This window comes from Streptopelia decaocto, assembly GCF_964273445.1.
Source record: "Streptopelia decaocto genome assembly, chromosome: 7".
Taxonomy (NCBI): Eukaryota; Metazoa; Chordata; class Aves; order Columbiformes; family Columbidae; genus Streptopelia; species Streptopelia decaocto.
Window position 1 is genome coordinate 5,813,745 of NC_138661.1, and position 20,525 is coordinate 5,834,269.

Below are 20,525 nucleotides of genomic sequence, written 5' to 3' on the forward strand. Positions count from 1 at the left end.
GGAGACCTTTAGAACCTTTAGCCTATTAAAATAATTAATTAGACAAAATAGTATTGAAGCAGTACGTGCGCTCTGCCTCAGTTAGGTGTTTGAACTGTCGGGAATGTGAACCAGCTGCAGCCAGAGTTGATTGAAGAGCTAAATCAGCTCTCGATGGCCATAATCTGTCCTGCAGAAGAAGAAATGAATACATATTTTATTTATGTCTGTCCAATCTGCTCAGGTCAATAACTGAAAGCTGCAGAGCAGGGTGGGTTTAGGTCTTTTCTCTTACAGTCTGGAACTAAAAATTCAATGTAGGAAGAGGTTGACTAGGTGTAAGCACTTTGAAGTGCTTACATGTTATTCCTTGCTGCTACTCATTCCCTTGCTGTAGGCAATTTCCTTTATTCAAAAATTCATTACATGATAAAGGCAAAATTAATAAAAATCTTCTATCTGTTACGCTTATTCATTAAGAAATATGAATAGCTGATTTTTGTTCACGTTCTGTAATTCCAGCTGCAGGGCGTCATGGGTGAATTAAAAATATACAGTGATAATATGGGCTGGGATCGGTTTGTTTGGGGGGTTGTTTTTCAGTTCTGAAGGTACTCTGGCTGAAAAGATGTGTGCTAGGAGGGAGGTATTTTTATTGCTAATACTTAAAAGATTTCCTTCACTACCTTCCTATAAAACAAAACAAGACAACAAAAATGAAAACTAAGATAAATCTGCGCACATTGAGAATAATAAATGTTGCAAATAGAGGATCTTCTCCTGCAGTGCATGTTGCCTGTGAAGGCGGTTAGTTTGCACTGTCACAGCCACTGATTAATAAGCCCGTTTCTTTAGGAAAAGAGCTTAAAAAGAGAATAAGGGGCTAAATAAGGTGGGTTCTGGGGTGGAGGACTATCGCGCACGGGCGCAGGTCGCAGGCAGGGCTGCGGGCAGCGGAAGATTAGATGAGGTACAGGGGGAAAAATGCTGATTGCCATTTCCCTTGACACTGCAGCGTTCTGGGATAAATCAAATTGATGAACTTGGAGAAGAATGCCTGGAAGAGAGTGAAAAAGCGATATGACCCCTGAGAAAGGAAGCTGATGCAGACTGCAACAGGCCTTTTTTATTTGTTTTTAATTCCCATGCTGTACCGGTTAATGCCAAATGTTGCCAAAAAGTTCCCACTTGTTTCTTTGTTCCTATTTTTCTTCTCTTTCTTTTGTTTCTGAGCAATCTTGGATCTCTTATGCTTTATTTGAGGTTGCCTTTATGTGCTGTAGTCTCACAGAGGTTTCTCAATTGTGTGCTTACATCCATCAGGAGTAAATTCACTTGCTCTTTATTATGTTGGTCATTTATTGATCTGGTGATGTATTTCTATATGTGTGTGTGTGTATATATATACACACACACATATGAATGTATTTATAAACCCAGAACAAGACAGCTAATTTTAATTAATTTTTATTTCTATTATGACAATGGGTGACCTTCTTATTTTCCCCTGTCTCCTCCATGTATTACAATTACACAGTTTATCAACCAGAAAGGTGCATTAGATGTCAAAGTTTTTCATCTTCTTTCCTACAACCTCTGAAGGTATTTTGGGTGCAGACCCCTGTATAGGGAATTGTCCTTTATTGAAGCTCTGTTCCCCACTACTTCTTGTAGAATGTTTGGTGGCCGGTGGGACCTGTGGGATGTAGGGGAAGAACCAGTGGTGGTCATGCCGGGGTGCTGCTGCCATGGGTGCACCAGCTCATCCTGGAGATCATTTCTGAAAGTCAGGAGATTTGCAGCACCCTGCTGGCTTCCTGCTGTTGTCCCCATTAAAGCCCTGTGGTTCTCAGCCCATGGAACATGCTCATCGAAACATCCACCATGGCATGGGTGAAGTGGCAGGGACAGGAGCTTGCACCAAGGACCGTGGTGTGATTCTGGGGCTGGACTTCATACCCTTTCTGCTGGAAGGGTCAAACATTTCTTCTAGTGGCAGTGCCTCACTTTTCTGCTAGGTCTGGCTTTGCCTTCAGGAGATGGTTAGAGACTACGGTGGCTGCAAAACAGAGAGGTGGTGGACTCTCCCTCTTTGGAGATACTCAAAAGCCATACAATCATAGAATCATTTTGGTTGGAAGAGACCCTCAAGATCATTGAGTCCAACCATTAACCCAACACTGGCACTGAACCATGTCCCTGAGAACTTCATCTGCACATCTTTTTAAAGACCTCCAGGGATGGTGACTCCATCACTTCCCTGAGCAGCCTGTTCTAATGTCTGACAACCCTTTCTGGGAAGAATTTTTTCCTAATATCGAATCTGAACCTCCCCTGGTGCAACTTGAGGCCATTTCCTCTTGTCCTGTCACTTGTTACTTGAGAGAAGAGACCAACACCCTCCAAGCTACAACCCCCTTTCAGATCATTGTAGAACGATAAGGTCTACCCCAAGACCTTATCTGGACATGCCCATCTGTACATGGTCCTGGGCATTGCTCTAGGTAGCCCTGCTTGATCAGGGAGTTGGACCAGAGGACTGGTGATCTGGGCTCCTAATGCCACCCAATTGCCAGCTTGGAGAGGTATGGACCGTGGGAGCATCCCCTCTGAATACTGCTGTGTGTCCTCCAAGGGAAAGGGCCAGGGAGGTGGTGGATGCCCCATCCCTGGAGACATCCCAGGCCAGGCTGGACGGGGCTCTGAGCAACCTGAGCTGGTGAAGATGTCCCTGCTCATGGCAGGGGTTGGACTAGATGAGCTTTGAAGGTCCCTTCCAACCCAAACTGTTCTTTGATTGTATGATCCTATAGATCACTTGATAAAAACTTATTTGGCCCATGGGATCGTGCTCACAGCCTGAGCCAAATGTTTCTTTCGGAGAACCCTGTGGGATCACCTTCACTGGATCTTGTGCTGTGCTCAGAGAGAGGGGAGGTTTGCTTGGCTTGAGCGGAGAGCCGTCAGCAAAGCAAGCCGTGCGGAAATATTTACCTCCTAGAAACAGCAAATACATGCCGAGAATCAAAGCTCTCCTGTGAGGTTTTTTTTTTTAATCATATTCAAATGAAGATTTAATGTGGAAACATGTTTCCTGATCTGAAGGTGAATAGTTTAACTGTATGGGATAAATATTTAAGAGAAGCGTGTTTCTTTCCAGAAAAAACACTCTGGGCAGAGACTTCCTTTTGGTAGCAAAACGAGGCTGTTATTTTACATGCCTTTGACCTGATTCCAAAAAAATATTTAAAATAGCGAATCTGGCAGATTCTGCCATGGATGGCACCTGGGTGGATGGGGCAGAGCTGTGAAAGGTGAGGCTGAAGCGAGGGGTGGGGGCTGTGAGTGTGATGGGCACCGACCCACCGGTTATCTCCTCGCTCTTCAACAGCCGCCAGCATCATACGCTGTAGCGGGAGTTCATGGCTTCCAAATGGCCAGTAGAATTAATTGCCGGTTAGAATCACCTAATTATCAAGCTCGTGATTATTAATTGAAGGCACATGTGGGTTTGAGGCTGTGCACAGCTTCTCTGCTGCGCTGTTACTCCGCTGTGCAATTGCTAAAGGCTTTGTCAGAGCTGCGTGTGTACAGTGGTCTGTGAGCCCCTGGAAAACGGCTGATGTTCCTGTCCCCTCTTCATCTTTTGGAGTTTGAAGGGCAGTTTCTGAGCAGCCTGCTTGGGGCCAAGGAGTGCTGAGACTGCCATTAGTGAGCATCAGCGAAGGGCTGGAGGTGGGTGCAGGAATCCCCATATACATAAAACCAGCGAAGACCTGACTCCTCACAGTTAAGTCACTGTTCCAACTCAGAATAACAGTCATTAGTCACTGTTTGATTGTGAGAATTTTCATATTCACTGGGTGCCACATAGTATTTATTTAAACACCTCTCCCAAGTATCCTTCAAGATGTCATTAGGTAGGTGTCACTGAGTGATGCAGGGCTGCGATGACTGAACATGTTAGAGCAGGGGCACAGTGAAACATGCTGTGCAAGATTCAGAAGCATTTCTGCACCTTTTTTGGATGTGTTTGCACATTGTCAAGTACCAGCACCTAATATGTTCTTCTGCTTTATCCCTTCTTGCTCCTGCTTAGGCTTCAGCTCAGTTTAGATTTTTTTTTTCTTGGTTAATAAATCTTCGCGTTTGCACAAGTTGTATTTTTAGGGTACGGGTATTTTGAAAGTTTCAATAAATATTTTTCTAAGGACCTAAGTACAGTCGTGCGTGACTGGTGCTTTCATGCCTGAATCCCAGATTCCCGGGGCAGGGAAGCAGGGTCACAGTGGAAGCGCTTTCCTGCACTCACTCAAACCCTCACTGCAGAGGTAAATAATTATCAGGAGACCCTCGTCCTCTCCCACACTCCCAGATGGACTTTTCCAACAAGCTGAATTTCATCCAAGTCCCTGTGTCAGGTGTCATCCTGTTGGCCACCTTTACATCTGCAGAACTGGGGCTGAGGCAGAGCTTGGGTATCTGACGGGCTCATCACCTGAGGAGGGACAAGGGGAGAAGGACATGGAGTGCAGTTTCTGTTCTTCACATGCACAAGACGTGGAAGGCTGACAAGACTTGCCCAAGGCTAGGAAGTTCGCTTGCTGGATATGAATCCTTGACCTCCCAAATTGTAAGGACATGGGGGTTTGAAAGTGGTGCTTGTTGGAGGAGTCACTCAGTCAGGTTCTCCTCCTTGGGTGCAGGGGAAGGGTCTGAGATTTGGCTCAGGCTTTCTCAGCCCTCACTTTTTCCAAGACTATGTTGTGGCCGCACATTTGTTTCTGTTGTAAGGATGTCTTGCAAATCTGCTTCCAGAGCTCTACCACCGTCAGCTCTGTGCAGCACGGTGGCTTGAAGAGTCAGTCAATATGGGGGGAAAAAGTCAAGGAAGAGGCAAAGCTCCTCCATGCATACGTAACAGAAAAACCTCCAAGCCACCTTTCCTTTCGAGGAGTAATTTCATCGGGAAGTGAAATTAATACCTGAAGTGGATGTATAAGCCTCTCTGAGATGTTCAGGACTGCCAGCAGCCCTCTGTCGCAGCATGTTGTACTGGAAAGCCCTTGGGTTTGGGTTACAAGATAGCTGAAGGCTCCTTTCCTTGGCTACTGGGTGCAATATGAGTTTTAATTAGTTCAGCTGAATTTCTTCGCGGTATGTGGGCTTGCTGATGCAAGGACCCGTCTTTCCCCATAGGCATCTTGCTCATCCTTCACCAAATGGCGCTGTTACCTTTGACTGGTGTACCAGGGGCTACCAGCTCTAGTTGATAAGTGTTATTATTCAATCAGGGGAACTTTAATGGGTCTCCATGTGGTTTCCTTTTTTAGCTACTCTAATTGTGTAATTTTTAATGGGGATCCTCTTGATTAAATACCCTGTTGAAGTGGGATGTGTTGTCTGGAGGCCATGGCTGGGCTCTCCTGTGACCTTCTACAGTATCTCCAGCTCTCCCACCACTGCGCCAGCATCCCTCCAGCATGCAGGTTGTCACCAGCGGTGGTGATTTTAAGAGACATCTGTGGTTGTAAGATCAATATTGGCTTTAGCAATGAGCCTGCCAGCCCTGCCTGAATGTTTTATTTAGTTAGTTCTCTGATAAAAGCTTTGACCTACATCTAGCACCAGGAAGCGATGAGGCTTTGATAATACTCAGGCATCCCGGTGGAAGGCATGCTGCTAACCGAGCCTCCAAGTTGAAAATGGATGTGTCCTTTAAAATAAAATCAGATAAACCAATAAAGGTCTTAGTCAGTAAACAGCTTTATCTCTGCTAGACAATACATGGTCCACTTTTGATGGAAAGGATGTGCCTCTTTATGAACTGTAGATGTTAGGAAAAACTCTTTCTATTTTGAGTTATAGGAAAACAAACCCAAAGCCAAAAAAAATCCAAACCCAGTTTTCTATGATACGAGGGTGTCAGCGATGGAAATGTGCTGGACCACTCGAGGTGCTCAGTGAAGCAGTTATAGGTGATGCTAGAAAAGAAAGGTCCTATTTGAATTGTTGTTCTCTGTACGTGTCTTAGATATGGTTTATCATCTGGAGCTCTCAATCCTCTGTGCCAGGCGGTCTTGCAGGCAGCTGTATCGGCTTCGTGGATGTCCTTTCTAAAACACTTGCTGCCTTTAAAAACAATGAAGGCGATGTCTGGGAGGAACAAGGCAGGAAGGTTTGCAGCCCCATCCTCCCAGCAGCCAGCTGTAGCCCAGGAGTCAGGGGGAGGTCAGCAACAGCAGGATGAGAATCAGCATCATTGCCCTAACAAATCAATAGTCACGGGGCGATGCTGCGGGACCGCTGCTGCGCTGTAGTGTGGCCCCGCATTGATTTACACTGCTTTTCTGGGGGGTAGTGCTGTGCTATCACCTGTTTGTGTACTCAAGTTGTATGTTTTGTGGGTTTTTTCCCCTTTCCAGGATGAACTCGACCTCACGGACAAGCACAGAGAGGCCATGTTTGCGCTCCCAGCGGAGAAGAAGTGGCAGATCTACTGCAGCAAGAAGAAGGTAAGAGACTCATCCATGCTGTGGCCAGGGGCTGATCCACTTCCCTCCCACGCAGGGTGGGGAGGAGACACAGGGTGGACACAGCTCTCTCTTGGGATGCCAAGTGGTTTTTGGGATGTTGTAGATATGCATCTGTTCCTCAGGATGGCCCTGGTGAAGCAAGGGCAACCAGCAAGGTCTTCAGTCTCCAAGATGCGTAGCTCTTTGTCCTGAGCCCTTTCATGCTGGAGGAGGTGACTCCACACCCCACATGGGTGTCCCCCACCCCATGTGGGTCTCTGCCTGTGCGAGTGGGTCACCGTGGAGCTCTGTGGCCACTGAGGCTGGCAATGCAGTGGTGGGGGCCAGCTCCAGTCACCATCGCTCGTGGCTTCGCTTTTCTATGTTGATGTCTGGGGGTGCAATTACAGCCACCCCAAAAGCCTCCCCTGGGTTTCCAGTTTGCTGCTATGAAACAGGTTTGGGCGTCATTTTTGTCCTCCCACCAGTTCTTCCCGGAGGACGACACAAATGGAAAGCACCGTGGGGAAGCCGTGTCCCCTTAGCACAGCCGAGGTTGCTTTTAGGGTGAAGCTGTGTCACCCCTGGGGCACTGAAGGGCTGTAGGTTCATGGGTGGAACCAAGATACTGCTGATAAGAGACAAATGTTGATGCTATTCCACTGATCTGTCTGCCGAGCTGCTGGCGTGATATGTCCACTCTGCAAGGCTTGAGATGTCTTTCTCAAGCTGAAAACATGCACAGACATCTTTCCAGTGCTGAAATATGCTGACATCTGAGCTCAGTTGCATCACCCTTTAGATAGTGGTCAAGAATTGAGGTTCATTTGCGGGCAAATCAAAGCCCAGGTGAACGACATATCAAAGCCTGTGGTGGCTGTGGCAGGTCCATGGTTGCAGTGTGCAGCAATGCTGGTGCCACCTCTCATGGTCCCTCTGGGATGGAGGAGATGGCCTCACCACCTTCCTCCTTTGGTTTGTTTGCTTTTACTCCTGGTGGTGTGCAGCCCAAGCAGGGTGGGGTTCTGTGAGCTGGCTGCCTGCAAGGTGGCCAAAATCACTCTCTTTTTCACCAGTAAACTGAAGATTTTTGCCTCTCTATTCTGGCACAAGAATTACCCTCAGCTATCTGTGCTGGGACTCATTTTCCTTCCCAGCCTTCGCCAAAGCAGAGATCCTGCGGGATGTACCACCGTGGGGAGAAATGAGGCAAAAATCCTCAGTATCGCAAGTAGATGGAAGGACGCCGAGGCCTGTGAGGGAAATGCCACCAGCTGGGGTCATGGGCCTGTCGGAAAGGGTCCAGAGGAGGCCACAAATGTGATCCGAGGCTGAAACATCTCTGCTGTGAGGACGGGCTGAGAGAGTTGGGGTGTTCAGCCTGGAGAAGAAGAGGCTCCAGGGAGACCTCATTGTGGCCTTTCCATATTTAAAAGGGACTGATAAGGAAGGTGGGGACAGACTTTTAGCAGAGCCTGTTGCTACAGGACAAGGGGTGATGGTTTTAAATTAAAGGAGGGGAGATTCAGGCTGGACATGAGGAAGAAATTTTTGCCCCTGAGGGTGGTGAGAGCCTGGCCCAGGTTGGCCAGAGAGGTGGTGGATGAACCATCCCTGGAGACATCCCAGGCCAGGCTGGACGGGGCTCTGAGCAACCTGAGCTGGTGAAGATGTCCCTGAGGATGGCAAGGGTTGGACTAGATGCTCTTGAAAGGTCATTTCCAACCTGAACTGTTCTGTGATTCAGTTCCCAAATTCACTGCTATGTCCCCTAACCTGCAGGAGCTGGCTCAGCAGTGCTGGCGGTCACCTGGCCCCGATCGAAGGACGATCGCTGCCATTAATGCCTCTTTTCTCCTGCTGGAGTGATGGCACCAGATTTTCCAGCTGTGTTTTAGGCCAAGAGGAGGCTTACCTTGCTCATGTAGGATTAAGTTTTAAGCCTCTCATAAATACCCCTGAAATCTCTGTATTATTGTTAGACAGAGGCCTGCCATGCTCGAGGTTTAAATCGGAAGGCAGAAGAGATATTAACAAATTACAGGCACTGGTCTGAATCAAGAAAACAGGCAGGGGATGATCGCTCGTCACTGCCTGTCGGATAAGCAGAACCGTGCTCTGATGTGGCTGGATAACAGGAGACAACGGAGACTTAAATCAAGCAAAGCCATGTAATTATTATTGTGAATGGAGATTACATGTTATCTAATCTCCCGGGGCAGGATTTAGATAGAGATGATGGTTCCTCTTCCTTGTTCCAGTACCTCCTTGCGCTTATGGTTTTTTAGAAACTGTGCTGAGAATCTCTCTGGTCCCAGGGGGTGCTGAAGGATGGAGCCACAGAAGGGGTCAGAGGTCCTTGGGGCAGGTCCATTGAGGCTGAATCCTGGCTGCTGTTCTGCTCTGGTCCTCATTCTTCTGGCTGTTCTCAGCTGCTCCTTCCCTACTTGTGATGCCATCTCGGTGAGCTGCAACATATCTTGTGCTGTGGCTGTAGCCCGCACAGCCAGGGCACTCCCTCGCCTCCATCAACAGCAAAGGTGTGTGCGGCACAGAAAACATCTGACTATCTGTCCTTTCAGCATGTTCCCTGCTGGCATGCACCACCTCTGGCTCTTCTGCTTTGCCGTTGGTGTCATCCGCCCTACCCAGCTCTCCAGAGTGCATCCCGCTTGTTACATATTCCTGTGATGGGCAAGATTTGGTGAAAGGTGACGAAAATGAATCATTTTATTGTGCTGGGTTGTCCTGTAAAGGGAGTTGGCAGCACCTGGCCTTGGCAGTGCTTGTCGAGAGGAAATAAGGGAAAAGCAGCTATTCCACAGGCATATTTCCTTCCCTGGAACATTTTCCCCTGGCCTGCTGCCCTGTATCGTAGCTTCTCTGTCCTGCAAGCAGCTGCTTTTATCCCAGCCTACAGTACCAGCTGGACAGGGTGGAGGTTTTGTCCCTCCCTGATTCTCCATCCATGGAGAAGCTGGGGCTGATCCCAACCCTGACCCTGCTCAGAGCAGGAGGTTGTTCTAGATGAACTCCTCCTGGTCCCATCCCACCTGCATCACCCTGTGATGCTCCTGGGGATGGGGAGGAGTGGGGACAGAGAGATAAAAAGCATCTTGTGATGGGGGCTGGCGAGTCTGTCAGCAGCAACCCGAGCGGGAACCGAAGTCTGCATTAAATCCAGCAGCCGTGCAGTGCTCAGGTCAGCAGAGAGATTTAAAGATTATTGGAGAGACCTTCTTTGAAGCCATCAGTCCCCTCTACGGCTGTAATAAAGCAGGGAAATGCAAAGGCGGAGATGCATTAACAGCGGGATGAAATCTGCTTTTAGAAGTGGTATTTCTGGACGATGACTCGTTTCATACCTCATCCCAAAATATTTCACTCCCTGCTGGCCCCGCTCTCCGGGAGAGGATATTGCTCGGAAGCGCAGGGAGGAAGCAGGAGGGTTTCCAGCTTTACCGTTTCTTTGGCTGCCACTTTGCTTCAGTGGAAGAGGGTGACTCAGGATGACCCTTCTCAGGAGGCCAAGCTCCAAAGGGAGTTAATTATTAACACTTTGCACTTAGTCTGCAGCACCTCTTAATTGCAGGAGGTTTGTCTCCTGCCAGCTGATGTATGTAATGTCAAGCTATTAAAGCAGCTCACCAGGTGATTTTTGTGAGCCTCAAAATATGGGTGGATACTGTGTTCAGGCAGAAGCTCCGCATAAATAACCAGATGGAAGGGATCGGTAGTGAAAACCAGCTCATGTGAATGCAGGATCTGGCTGTGAGCCCCCCCCATTTCGATTCGGCTGAGCTCTCTGAGCATCTGTAAAGCCAGGGGAGGGGAAAAATGACCTGTGGGACACCAAGCGATGCTGCGCTCTTTAAGCTTGTGTTGAAAACCCGTTGGCATCGCTAATGCCGAGTGCGTAGCTCTTGGCAGTGTTAAGCTGTCCCCAGCAAGCAAAGCTGACATCTAAAATTTCCTCAGACATCAGATATGAAACCAGGATCCCTTCGCATTAGGAGTAGGTCGTGGTGATGCTGCTTTTGCAGAGGAGAACGGGGGAAAATGTGATAAATAGGGAAATGAGTGATGGGTCTCCAGTAATACTATTTTTCCCAGCCGGACGGCCTCTTTCCTCTCTAACTGCACCGTCCACCCGCTCCCTCCAGAGAGCTTCGCTTTCCAGCTCGCTCTTCCTCTTGTAGCTCAGTCCTGCAGCTTATTCATGGGGCTGTAGTTTCCATCTATTCCATTCATTTAAAAAACATAAATTATTTAAAAAAAAAAAAACCATCAAGCAAAAAGCTGCAGTAGCAGAACTTGGAGCAAAAGCTGACAAAGGTGGCGTGCAAGGGAAGGAGGGAAAAAAATAGCTCCTGGGTCACCTGGGATGGAAGAGAAACGTTTCATGGCCCCTGATCATCCAGATATACCTGCGGTTATTTCAGCAGCAGGTTGAAATATCATCTCAGGTGTCATTTTCTCAGGCTGACCGAGAAAAACGGGCCGTTTGCATGGCTGGGGGTATTTTTCAATAGGAAATGTTCATAGTTTTTATCTTTAAAGGTAATTCCCTTTTTAGCTCCAATCACAACACACTTTTGTTTAAGTAAGATTTTTCTCCCTCTCCAGCCAAAAAAGGCATCTGTTAGCAATCTTTTTGGATTTTAAAGCGAAGCTTTTCAAACAATGAACCAGCTGACTAAGAAAGGCATCTGGTCATGCTATATTTGCTTATGGGGAGCATAATTTTTAAACCCTGGGAAAAGTGTACAAGGGCATGTGTGTAATTGTAGAGGAGAGGGTATAGGAAGTGTTAGCCTATGGAAAAACAGAGTGGTCTGGGATGGGACGGTTTGGACCCCAAGATCCCAACTTGGGGAGAATATGATAGAATTACAGCCCTTCATGGCATCACTCCACAAGCCTTTGGTAGGGCACAGGGAAATGGCTTTAGTTTCATCTATTTTTTGTTGCAGGGATACCTGGTGGCTGGAGGGATGAGGAAAACCTGGACAAAACCTCCACCAGTGCACATTTGGGAAAGGCTTGGTCATGTTGATGGAGCTGGGCTGGATTTAAACTTCCCACGCAGCTTTAAAACCCATCCCCACCACTGTCTGCTTCTTTTTTGGCCTTGAAAACAGAACCCAGGTGGAGCATCCACAACAGACAGGGAGGGGGAAGTTGCCAAAACGTGGTGGGCTGCCAGCTGCTGCCAGTTTTGAGCAGCAAGGAGGGGTGGGGAATACTGCAAAATAAAAACACAATTAGGAAGATGTGTCAAAACAAAGGGGGTTGCTTCTGGTTTTGTTGCAGCAGGTCCTAGCTGAAGAGACTTGTTGGTTTTTTAATCTCTTACTATGACTTCCGTGGTGTGAAGTTCTCCTGGGGCAGACCGGCCTCACAGGTGGTGCCAAGGGGGAGGTGAACCATCTAAGTCATGGATGTTGTGGCTGAAGGGCTCTCTGGAGCTGGCTGCTGTAAGCCAGTGCCTTCCTTCTGATTTGGTTTCACCCTGAAGGATCTAACTTGGTGTGTCGGACATCAGGTGTGTGGGGAACCCAGCCAGCTGTCCTCTGGAGCTCCATTATCCCCGAGCAGCTCCAGATCCATCACCACCAGTGTGGGAAGGAGGCTGCTGGATCAGATGGAGATGGCTCCTGCAGGTTGGCCATCTAAAAGGTGTTGCTAGCAGCTGTAACAAAGCACTGAGGAACTTCACAGGTGTCTTTCTCCCTGACATGGAGACATGCTGTGAGCAGCTGTGGTCCTGCAGGTCACAGGGGCCAGAGCTCATGGAGATGAACCTTTCAGGTGTAATGGTGCCCAAACAGTGCTGAGACCAGCCTGTGAACTGCTGGCTGAGCCACCATCTCCTCCGTGCTGCTCCCCATTCTCCCGAGGGCGGTCACTGGGAAGAGCAAGGGCAGTCTGGCTGGGGGATCTGCTGATGTGCCAAGGGGAGACAGGCAGGCTGTGGAAGGGTCAGCCTTGTCACCAAGGTGTGGCAGGGCTGGGGAGCGTGACATCTCCCTGGGAAGAGCACAGGGATGGGTGGAGCTGGCAGATCAGTGACCTTTGCTTGGAGAAGCTCCTGCTAATGAGGGATCTTGACTGGGCGCTGCTTTCCCCATGGGAACCAGCACTGATGGAGGGGACTTCATCACTGGGTTCACACCATGACAGCCCCTCACCACTGCCACCATGGCATGAAACAGCCAAGCAGCAGCAGCATCCGTCAGCCCCCTCCATGAAATCCGGGGACAAAGGGACGGCGGAGGTGAGGAGAGGGCACAGCGGTGCTGGGGCTGCAGCTGATGCCGTTTGTATTTTTGCCAGGTCTCTGGAAGGAAGAACTGGGTGTCAGGGGCAGCGGGTGGGAAATGAAGGAGGGGACGGGGCAAACATTGCCCTTGGATGCACAGCTTTGGCATTTCCTAATTTTTGCAGCAGAGCACGTGTGTGTGTTGGGGCCGTTTCTTGGAGGACAGTAAGGGATGTTGATGTAAATGTTACAGACGAGAAAGGATACCTGTCCCCGCACTGTGTTGTTATAGCCATCAACCTGCCTCTCAAAGAGCAGCTCATAGTAAGCCACAGTACAGCACCGGCCTGTCTGGAATATTGCGTCCAGTTCTGAGCCCCTCAGTTCCAGAAGGACAGGGAACTGCCTGAGAGAGTCCAGTGCAGAGCCACGAAGATGCTGAAGGGAGTGGAGCATCTCCCGTGTGAGGAAAGGCTGAGGGAGCTGGGGCTCTGGAGCTGGAGAAGAGGAGACTGAGCGGGGACCTCATTAATGGTTATAAATATATAAAGGGTGAGTGTCAGGAGGATGGAGCCAGGCTCTTCTCGGTGACAACCAATGATAGGACAAGGGGTAATGGGTACAAACTGGAACACAGGAGATTCTACTTAAATATGAGAAGAAACTTCTTCCTGGTGAGGGTGCCAGAGCCTGGCCCAGGCTGCCCAGGGAGGTTGTGGAGTCTCCTTCTGTGCAGACATTCCAACCCGCCTGGACACCTTCCTGTGTAACCTCATCTGGGTGTTCCTGCTCTGGCAGGGGGATTGGACTGGATGAGCTTTTGAGGTCCCTTCCAATCCCTGACATTCTGTGATTCTGTCAGCGAGGTTCAGATCAGCCCTCACTTCTGTGCTTCTTGAGAAGAGAGCAAACACAGCAAAGAACTAGACACAGCTCAGAGAATAAGAAATTGGGAGGTATTTGTGTCCCTAGTGCCAGTCAGGTGGGCTGTGATGGAGAATCCTGGAGAGCTGGTGTTGGCAGTGCTTATCTCCACGTCTGGGCATCCCTCATGGAAGGCAGGCTGCAAAACTTGCATCCCCAAAACCCACCCTGGCTGCTGGGAAACCATCTTACCAATTCACCCTTTCAAACCATGATACCCAAAGAGGTGCGTCCCTCCTCCTGCCTTGTGAGTCACTTCCCTCTGGGCTCATCACTTTGTCAGGGGATTTCTTTACTACCACCAAATGCACCAAAAAGGGGTTTATCAGTGTGCTGTAGACCATTAGCCGCAGTAATTACCACTGAGAAGTGTCCTGCAGTGAGCCGAGGGAAACCCGTGCCCTGATCTTTGCCGGCTTTATTGTGCAGTTCCCCTCTGCCTGGGAAGGTCCTTTCCGACGAGCCTGCTTGGCTGTTCATCTAAATTAATGAGGTTCTGCTGCACTTAATTGAGAGCACTTTCTAAATTGGGGGTTTCAGGGAGGAAATGCAAGAGCCCGAGGGAGCCGAGCAAAGGGAAATATTTATAATGCAGCATGTTAATTATAAATGAGCAGTTTAGCCAATTTTGTTGTTCAGCCTCCCCTCTGCCCACCCCCACCCCCGGAGACCTTTATTTTTTGCTCCACTGCTTCCTTTCAGCCCTAAACAAGCAGCAGGTCCGGATCCCTGCCCGCCTCGCAGGTGTGTGCGCCATGTGGAAAGGCCCCGGGACGCGGGATGAACCATCCCTGCCGCCACCCCATTCCTCAACACGGGTCCTGCTCCCTGCCCAAATCTCCTGGCTGGGTGCATCTGGACACCTCTTGGTGCTGTGCCACCGTGGGGACCTTGCTGCCCTTCCCAGCTGGTGCCGCTGCTGGAAGAACTGGTGGGAGAGGGATGCTCCTTATAAGAGGTGCTGATGGTACCCTAGGGTAACAGGGAGGACCTCTGGTGACATGTCCAGGAGGTGACAGGACCTAATGCTTTTAAGGGCCATGTCCAAGACACACATGGGTGCCATAGCTCTGCTGTCCCCAGGGGCACCATTTGTACTGTGGGACATTCTGCAATTCTCATGGGCGAGCTGGGTCCCATCCAAATTACCTATCACTGACTCTGTGTGTTCTCATCTTGGCAAGCTGCAGCTTGGGAAGGTTGGATGCACGGATGTTTCCCACGTATGCCTCTTGAACCGCAGTAAATATTTGGGACTCTGCTCCTTGGGCTCGCTGAAATCGTCTGGAGGATTGGTAGTTGTCTGCATGCACAGGCGTGGGAGCAGAGGAGGAGGTTGTCCACCTCCCACCCTCACAGGCAACTGCAGTGTAGGACGACCTTTGCAAACATCTCTCAAAGTTAGAGAAGGGGCAAAGCTGTGCAGCAGGTCAGACTGTGAACTGAAGAGGGTTAATGAGGGGAGATGTCTGGGATTTGTATGGTATTGGTTGACTCTACAGCCTAGATCTGTGTGGCATTTCTGCTGTCAATCCTTTCTCTTCTTTTGATAGAAGTTTTTAGGAAAATACAGTGGGGAAAATGGCCAATTTTTAAGTATTCTCTCAGTCTGCCTACTTGCTTCAAGCAGTGTGAAGTGTAATCTATCTGGGCTCAGAGGTTCTTCGGTCATAGAATCATAGAATTGTTTATGTTGGAAAAGAACTTTAAGATTATCCAGTCCAACCACAAACGTAATACTACCAAGTCCATCACTGAACCATGTCCCTAAATACCACATCTACACATCTTTTAAACCCCTCCAGGGATGGTAACTCTACCACTGCCCTGGGCAGCCTGTTCCAATGCCCAACAACCTTTTCCATGAAGAATTTTTTCCTAATATCCAATCTAAACCTCCCCTGGCACAACTTGAGGCCATTTCCTCTCTTCCTATCACTTGCTACCTGGGAGAAGAGACCAGCACCCTCCATGCTACAACCTCCTTTCAGATAGTTGTAAAGAGCAATGAGGTCTCTCCCCAACCTCCTGTTCTCCAGGCTGAACCCCCTCAGGTCCCTCAGCCGCTCCCCATCACACTTGTGCTCCAGACCCTTCACCAGCTTTGTTGCCCTTCTCTGAACTCGCTCCAGCACCTCAAGGTCTTTCCTGTAGTGAGGGGCCCTAAACTACACACAGGATTCGAGATGTGGCCTCACCAGTGCCAAGTACAGGGGGATGATCACTGCCCTGGGTCCTACTGGCCATGTCCTACAGCAACATGCTAGAACCTGAAAACCCCTTGTATATCCTGCCAGATGCAGGGAACTGTAGACCGCGATGACCGAAGGAGGCTGCGCATCATTCATTGTCATAGATCAAGGGCCCAGGGGTGGCATCCTTTAATGGGGGACATTGCTGGGTGCGTGTTCCATCCTAACAACTAATGAAGCCCCCAGAGGAGATGTCTGTTGTGCCTGGAGTCTCCCTTAGGATGTTGGTAAAGTCATGGTCCTGCGCCAGGAGTGGAGCCTAATTTGTGTCACATTATTCACTTTTCATTACTCGTAAGAGATTGTTTTTTCCCCCCAAATCACATTAACCAAGGCTGTGCAGCCAAAACTTCAAGGGCACTGTAGAGTTGGTGCAAGAGAAATCTCGATGTAAAATTTCAGTTTGGTTTCTCCAAAGCTGATAACCACAAGACTGATGCAGTATCATTGGGGCAGAGTTTGGTCACAGGCAGGTGGTGTAACATAGATCGTATATAAAATATTGAATAAATCAGGTAATGTTCCCATAGCTGGAGCTGTCAGTGGTGAGCTCAGAGTGTAGAAAGTCACACTAATATTGATATAAAATAATGCAATAGCTCAAGGGCACTTGAGAGGTGGTTGGTCACCAAGGGCAGGGCATGTTAATAATATTTCTACTGATCTGCTGTCTTTGTTTCACTTTTTTCCCCCTCCTCCAGGACCAGGAAGAAAATAAAGGAGCCACCAGCTGGCCAGAGTTTTATATCGATCAGCTGAATTCAATGGCTGCTGTGAGTATTTCCCCAGCACTTTGGTGATTGCGAACCCCTTTAGAGCACACAAGGTATTTCATCCCACCCCAAGCTGGGAGGCTGTGAGATGGGTGGCAAACGGCAGCAACTTTCAGTATAAAGCCACCAGGCTGTAAGGAGCCCATTTGGTTGCACTATGCTACCGTTTTGTACCTGAGACACCCTTCTGCACTGTGCAGCCGTGGCAAAACATGAGCTGCAGCTCATCCACCCCACGAGGGCCGACAGAGCTGCCGTGGCTCTGAGTGCCCTGTGCCCAACCTGCCTGTGTGCTTAAAAGGAATTTTATGGCATACTTTCTTGTTGATATCTTGCTTGGTGAGACAGAAGCAGCGCTCTTTTCTAGAGGAAATACAGTTTATTTCCTGCAAAGCTGTGCAGTTCAGAGCCCCTTCATCCTCACTCTTGCTGTTAGAGGCCGAAGGTGCCGAGGTTTGTGGCCTCTCCACTAGGAATGGCAGCAGCATGGAAAACAACAAAGAAAAGCGTCATTTTTGTATTTTTTTCCATATGTTTGCCCTGCTGTCACGGGGCCAGGGTATCGGGGAAGGCCGGGCTGGGTGAGGGAGTAGGGGTGGAGCAGGGGGCTGTGGGCCAAGAAGGGAGCAAGCTGCTCACATTTGGGAATCAGGGGTGCCCGGGACTGGCCATGGGCTGCCAGCGGTCAAAGCCCTGAGCCTGAGCAGAGCTTGTGATCAAAGCCCGCCAGGTGCCTGGAGGGTGGCTTTGTTGTCCCTGAGACACTACAAAGGTCAGCACAGCTCTGTATGTCTGCTGCGACCCTTGCTCTCTTTTTTTTAGCCTTGGTTGGTGTTGGCAGGGCTCCCTCTGACATCTTTAAGGGCCCAGTGCTGTCAGATGGTGCAGGAGGCACCTGGGGTGTTGCTTTAGCTGTGGCCTTGGTTGCACGAGTTGGGGTGAGCAAGCCATGCCCCCATGCATGCCCGTGCAGCCACTGTCCCCAATGCACATTAGTGGGTTGCACTGGGAGGCCTGGGAGTGACAGGGTTGGCAGGACCCACCCTGGCTGACCCGAGCGTGGCTGCAGTGTCCTGTCCCCTCCAGGCTGCGGGGTGTCCCCTGGGCCCCCCACCTCCTCTGCAGAGGCACATGGGTACCACTCTGCTGGGATGTATGGGTACCACTAAAGGAACCCTCCTTCTCCCTCACCCCAGTTTAGCACCTTCCCTCTGTGGACCCCCAGCAGACATTGGCTTAGCCCCCTGCATCCTACTAGACACGAGGAAGAAATTTTTTACACTGAGGGTGGTGAAACCCTGGCCCAGGTTGGCCAGAGAGGTGGTGGATGAACCATCCCTGGAGACATCCCAGGCCAGGCTGGACGGGGCTCTGAACAACCTGAGCTGGTGAAGATGTCCCTGCTCATGGCAGGGGTGGCACTGGGGGAGCTTGGAAGGTCCCTTCCAACCCAAACCATTCTGTGATTCTGTGATCCTCGCAGTCCCCTCCAGCCCTGGAAATACATCAAAATTCACATCACCCAAATGTCATCTGCAGTATCTCTGAGCAGGGTTCAGCTGTACACTTTCTTATGGGATACTGTGATGCAGTTATTTACCTTTTTGTTATACAAAGTGTTTTTCCTGGAGGGTTGTGGGCCATACCAGGATTTACGTCCAGAGCCCATGAGTTGGGTTGCTCCTTGCCTGGATTGCAGCTCTGATTCTGAGGGTTGCAGGGGGATAGTTGCGAGCATCCTCTAACATGGGCTTGTCTGGATGAGTTGCAGGTCAGCAATTTGGGGTGACACTACTCCTACATGCAGGGTGTTAACTCTGGAACTTAATGATCACACAGGACAACACTAAGTGTGTCCTCTCGAGGTGGTTACCCAGCTCTCCCAGTTGTCTCAGGTCAGCGTAGGCCAGCATGTTTCCTGCTCTTGCTGGAGACCTGTTTGGGAAAGAGGGTGCTGGGTTCCTTGTGGCCTCACTCAGCACCAGCCGATGTTCATTCTCTACTGCTTTGAAACAAAACCCAAGTGCTCGGGGAGATGCGAGGCCAACAGCAACGCTGCTCCAAAGCTGATGTGGCTTGAGGTGTTGCCAGCTTGTGATGCCCCAAACACTGGCAGCTTAATTGTACGTGTGCTAACGAGTTGTCTGGGTGTTTGCAGGCAGCATGTCTAGGCTGAAGCCACCCACTCATCCTGCTGTCCCCAACCCTTCTTCCTGCTGTCCCCAGCTCAGGCCGTCTCCTTGCAGACCACGGGAGGTTTTCGAAACTGCCCCTTTTCCCAAGTCCTGCAATTGCCATAAGGATCTGGACCATAAGGTTGGAACAGATGATCCTTGAGGTCCCTTCCAACCTGGTATTCTGTGATTCTATGACTTTCAGTCTTCCAGAGTGGGTTTAGTGTCCCAGCTCCATCCCCATGGCTTGGTATGGCGGGCAGGGGGTGCTCGTGTTTCATGGGGAGACCTCCCCTCTCACATCTGCCTTTCTCTTTTGCAGAGAAAAACACTGATCGCCTTGGAAAAAGAAGATGAGGAGGAGAGAAATAAAACAATCGAAAGTTTGAAGACTGCACTGCGAACGAAACCAATGAGGCAATGCTCTTCACTTTCCTGGCTTTATCGCTGTGGTCATGGGTTTGGATTTGAGTTTTCTGGCAGAGCGGGGGATTAAGTAGAAATATAAATAGGGCTGCACAGGACGAGGGAGGCAAGGACCTTGAAATGCCGCTTGCTTTTTTCAGTTCACCTCTTGTCGCTTTGTTTCTTTTCTTCGGTCTTTTTAGTGGCCAAGAGCTACCAGGACCTTCCCATCTGTTCAGGCAAATCAGATGACTTTTTTTTGTTGTTTTTCAAATTTGCTTTTGTTCTCATTGGAACAGAATGTAAAAATTCCTTCCAGATTAAACTGAAAAAAAAAATATATCCAATTTTTGTTGGTCAACCAGGCCCTTTGTTTCAACTTCAACTTCTCTTGTGCTTTTTAAAGGAATAAAATCACATGAATCTTCAGGCTTTTATGAAATGCAAAAGCAAAAATATGTTGCTAGGAGGTTTTGATGGGGAGGAGAAAGAAAGGGTGGGACTCTTTCTGAATGTCTGCAGTTTTTCCTAAATTATTTTCTCTGGAGTCTGCATGCTCACATCTGCAAAACCTTTAAGATGCCTCAGGTCAACATTTTCTGATGGGAAAGTATTTTATTAAGAAATGCATGACCTGGTCTGGTTATGAAAGAAACACATTTGCTGTTGCTTGCAAATACATTCCTCTCTTCCATTTCTCTTTTGCAATGTTTCTGGTGATGGTACTTGGTGAGAAATTCCTGGGGTTGAGGGTGACCACCCAATTTCTGTGAAACCTGGACCTCTTGGGTGCCGACTCCCTGCAAGTGCCCTGGGAGCAGGGCTGGTACCCAGCCATGAAACTTGGCAAAGTCCTTAAAAGTGATTTGCAAGTCTTTCTGATTGGAAGTCAGAAGGATCCAGCAGGCTCTCTAGAAAATTTTACCTGTTGGACCTGCTTTTGCTCCCAGGGAAGTGAACATCACATTTCCTATTGACTTTGGCTGGAAGAAGAGCAGGCTTTGAAGCAGAGAAATCAGTTTTCCCCGAGTCTGCAATTACCCCTGTTGTTGCCACGCATCGGCGTGGCTTGTTTCAAATCAAAATCATCCCAGTGCTGGGATGTTCTTGGCTCATTTGCTTTATGAGCCTGTGCCTTTTGCCAAACGAGAATACACCCAGCCTGGATGGCGTTGGGCAAGGAGGTCCTAAAATGCCTGAGCAGCCTGCAGTGTTGTGTCTGCCTGCTCAAGTGAGTCTGC

The 20,525-nt window shown here is 49.2% G+C and overlaps 1 protein-coding gene across 2 annotated transcripts in view; it reads left to right on the forward strand.

Annotated features, from left to right (window-relative positions):
• The window catches only part of DAAM1 (dishevelled associated activator of morphogenesis 1), a 96,960-nt gene that overhangs the window by 45,244 nt on the left and 31,191 nt on the right, over positions 1 to 20,525 (forward strand). For both annotated transcript variants that reach the window (XR_014184728.1, XM_082059554.1), the window contains exons 4-6: positions 6,405 to 6,494; positions 16,634 to 16,705; positions 19,202 to 19,296. Coding sequence is in view for 1 of the 2 variants with exons in the window: in XM_082059554.1 (XP_081915680.1) it covers positions 6,405 to 6,494; positions 16,634 to 16,705; positions 19,202 to 19,296 (257 nt within the window). In the remaining variant the exon portion in view is untranslated. The remainder of the gene's footprint in view (positions 1 to 6,404; positions 6,495 to 16,633; positions 16,706 to 19,201; positions 19,297 to 20,525) is intronic.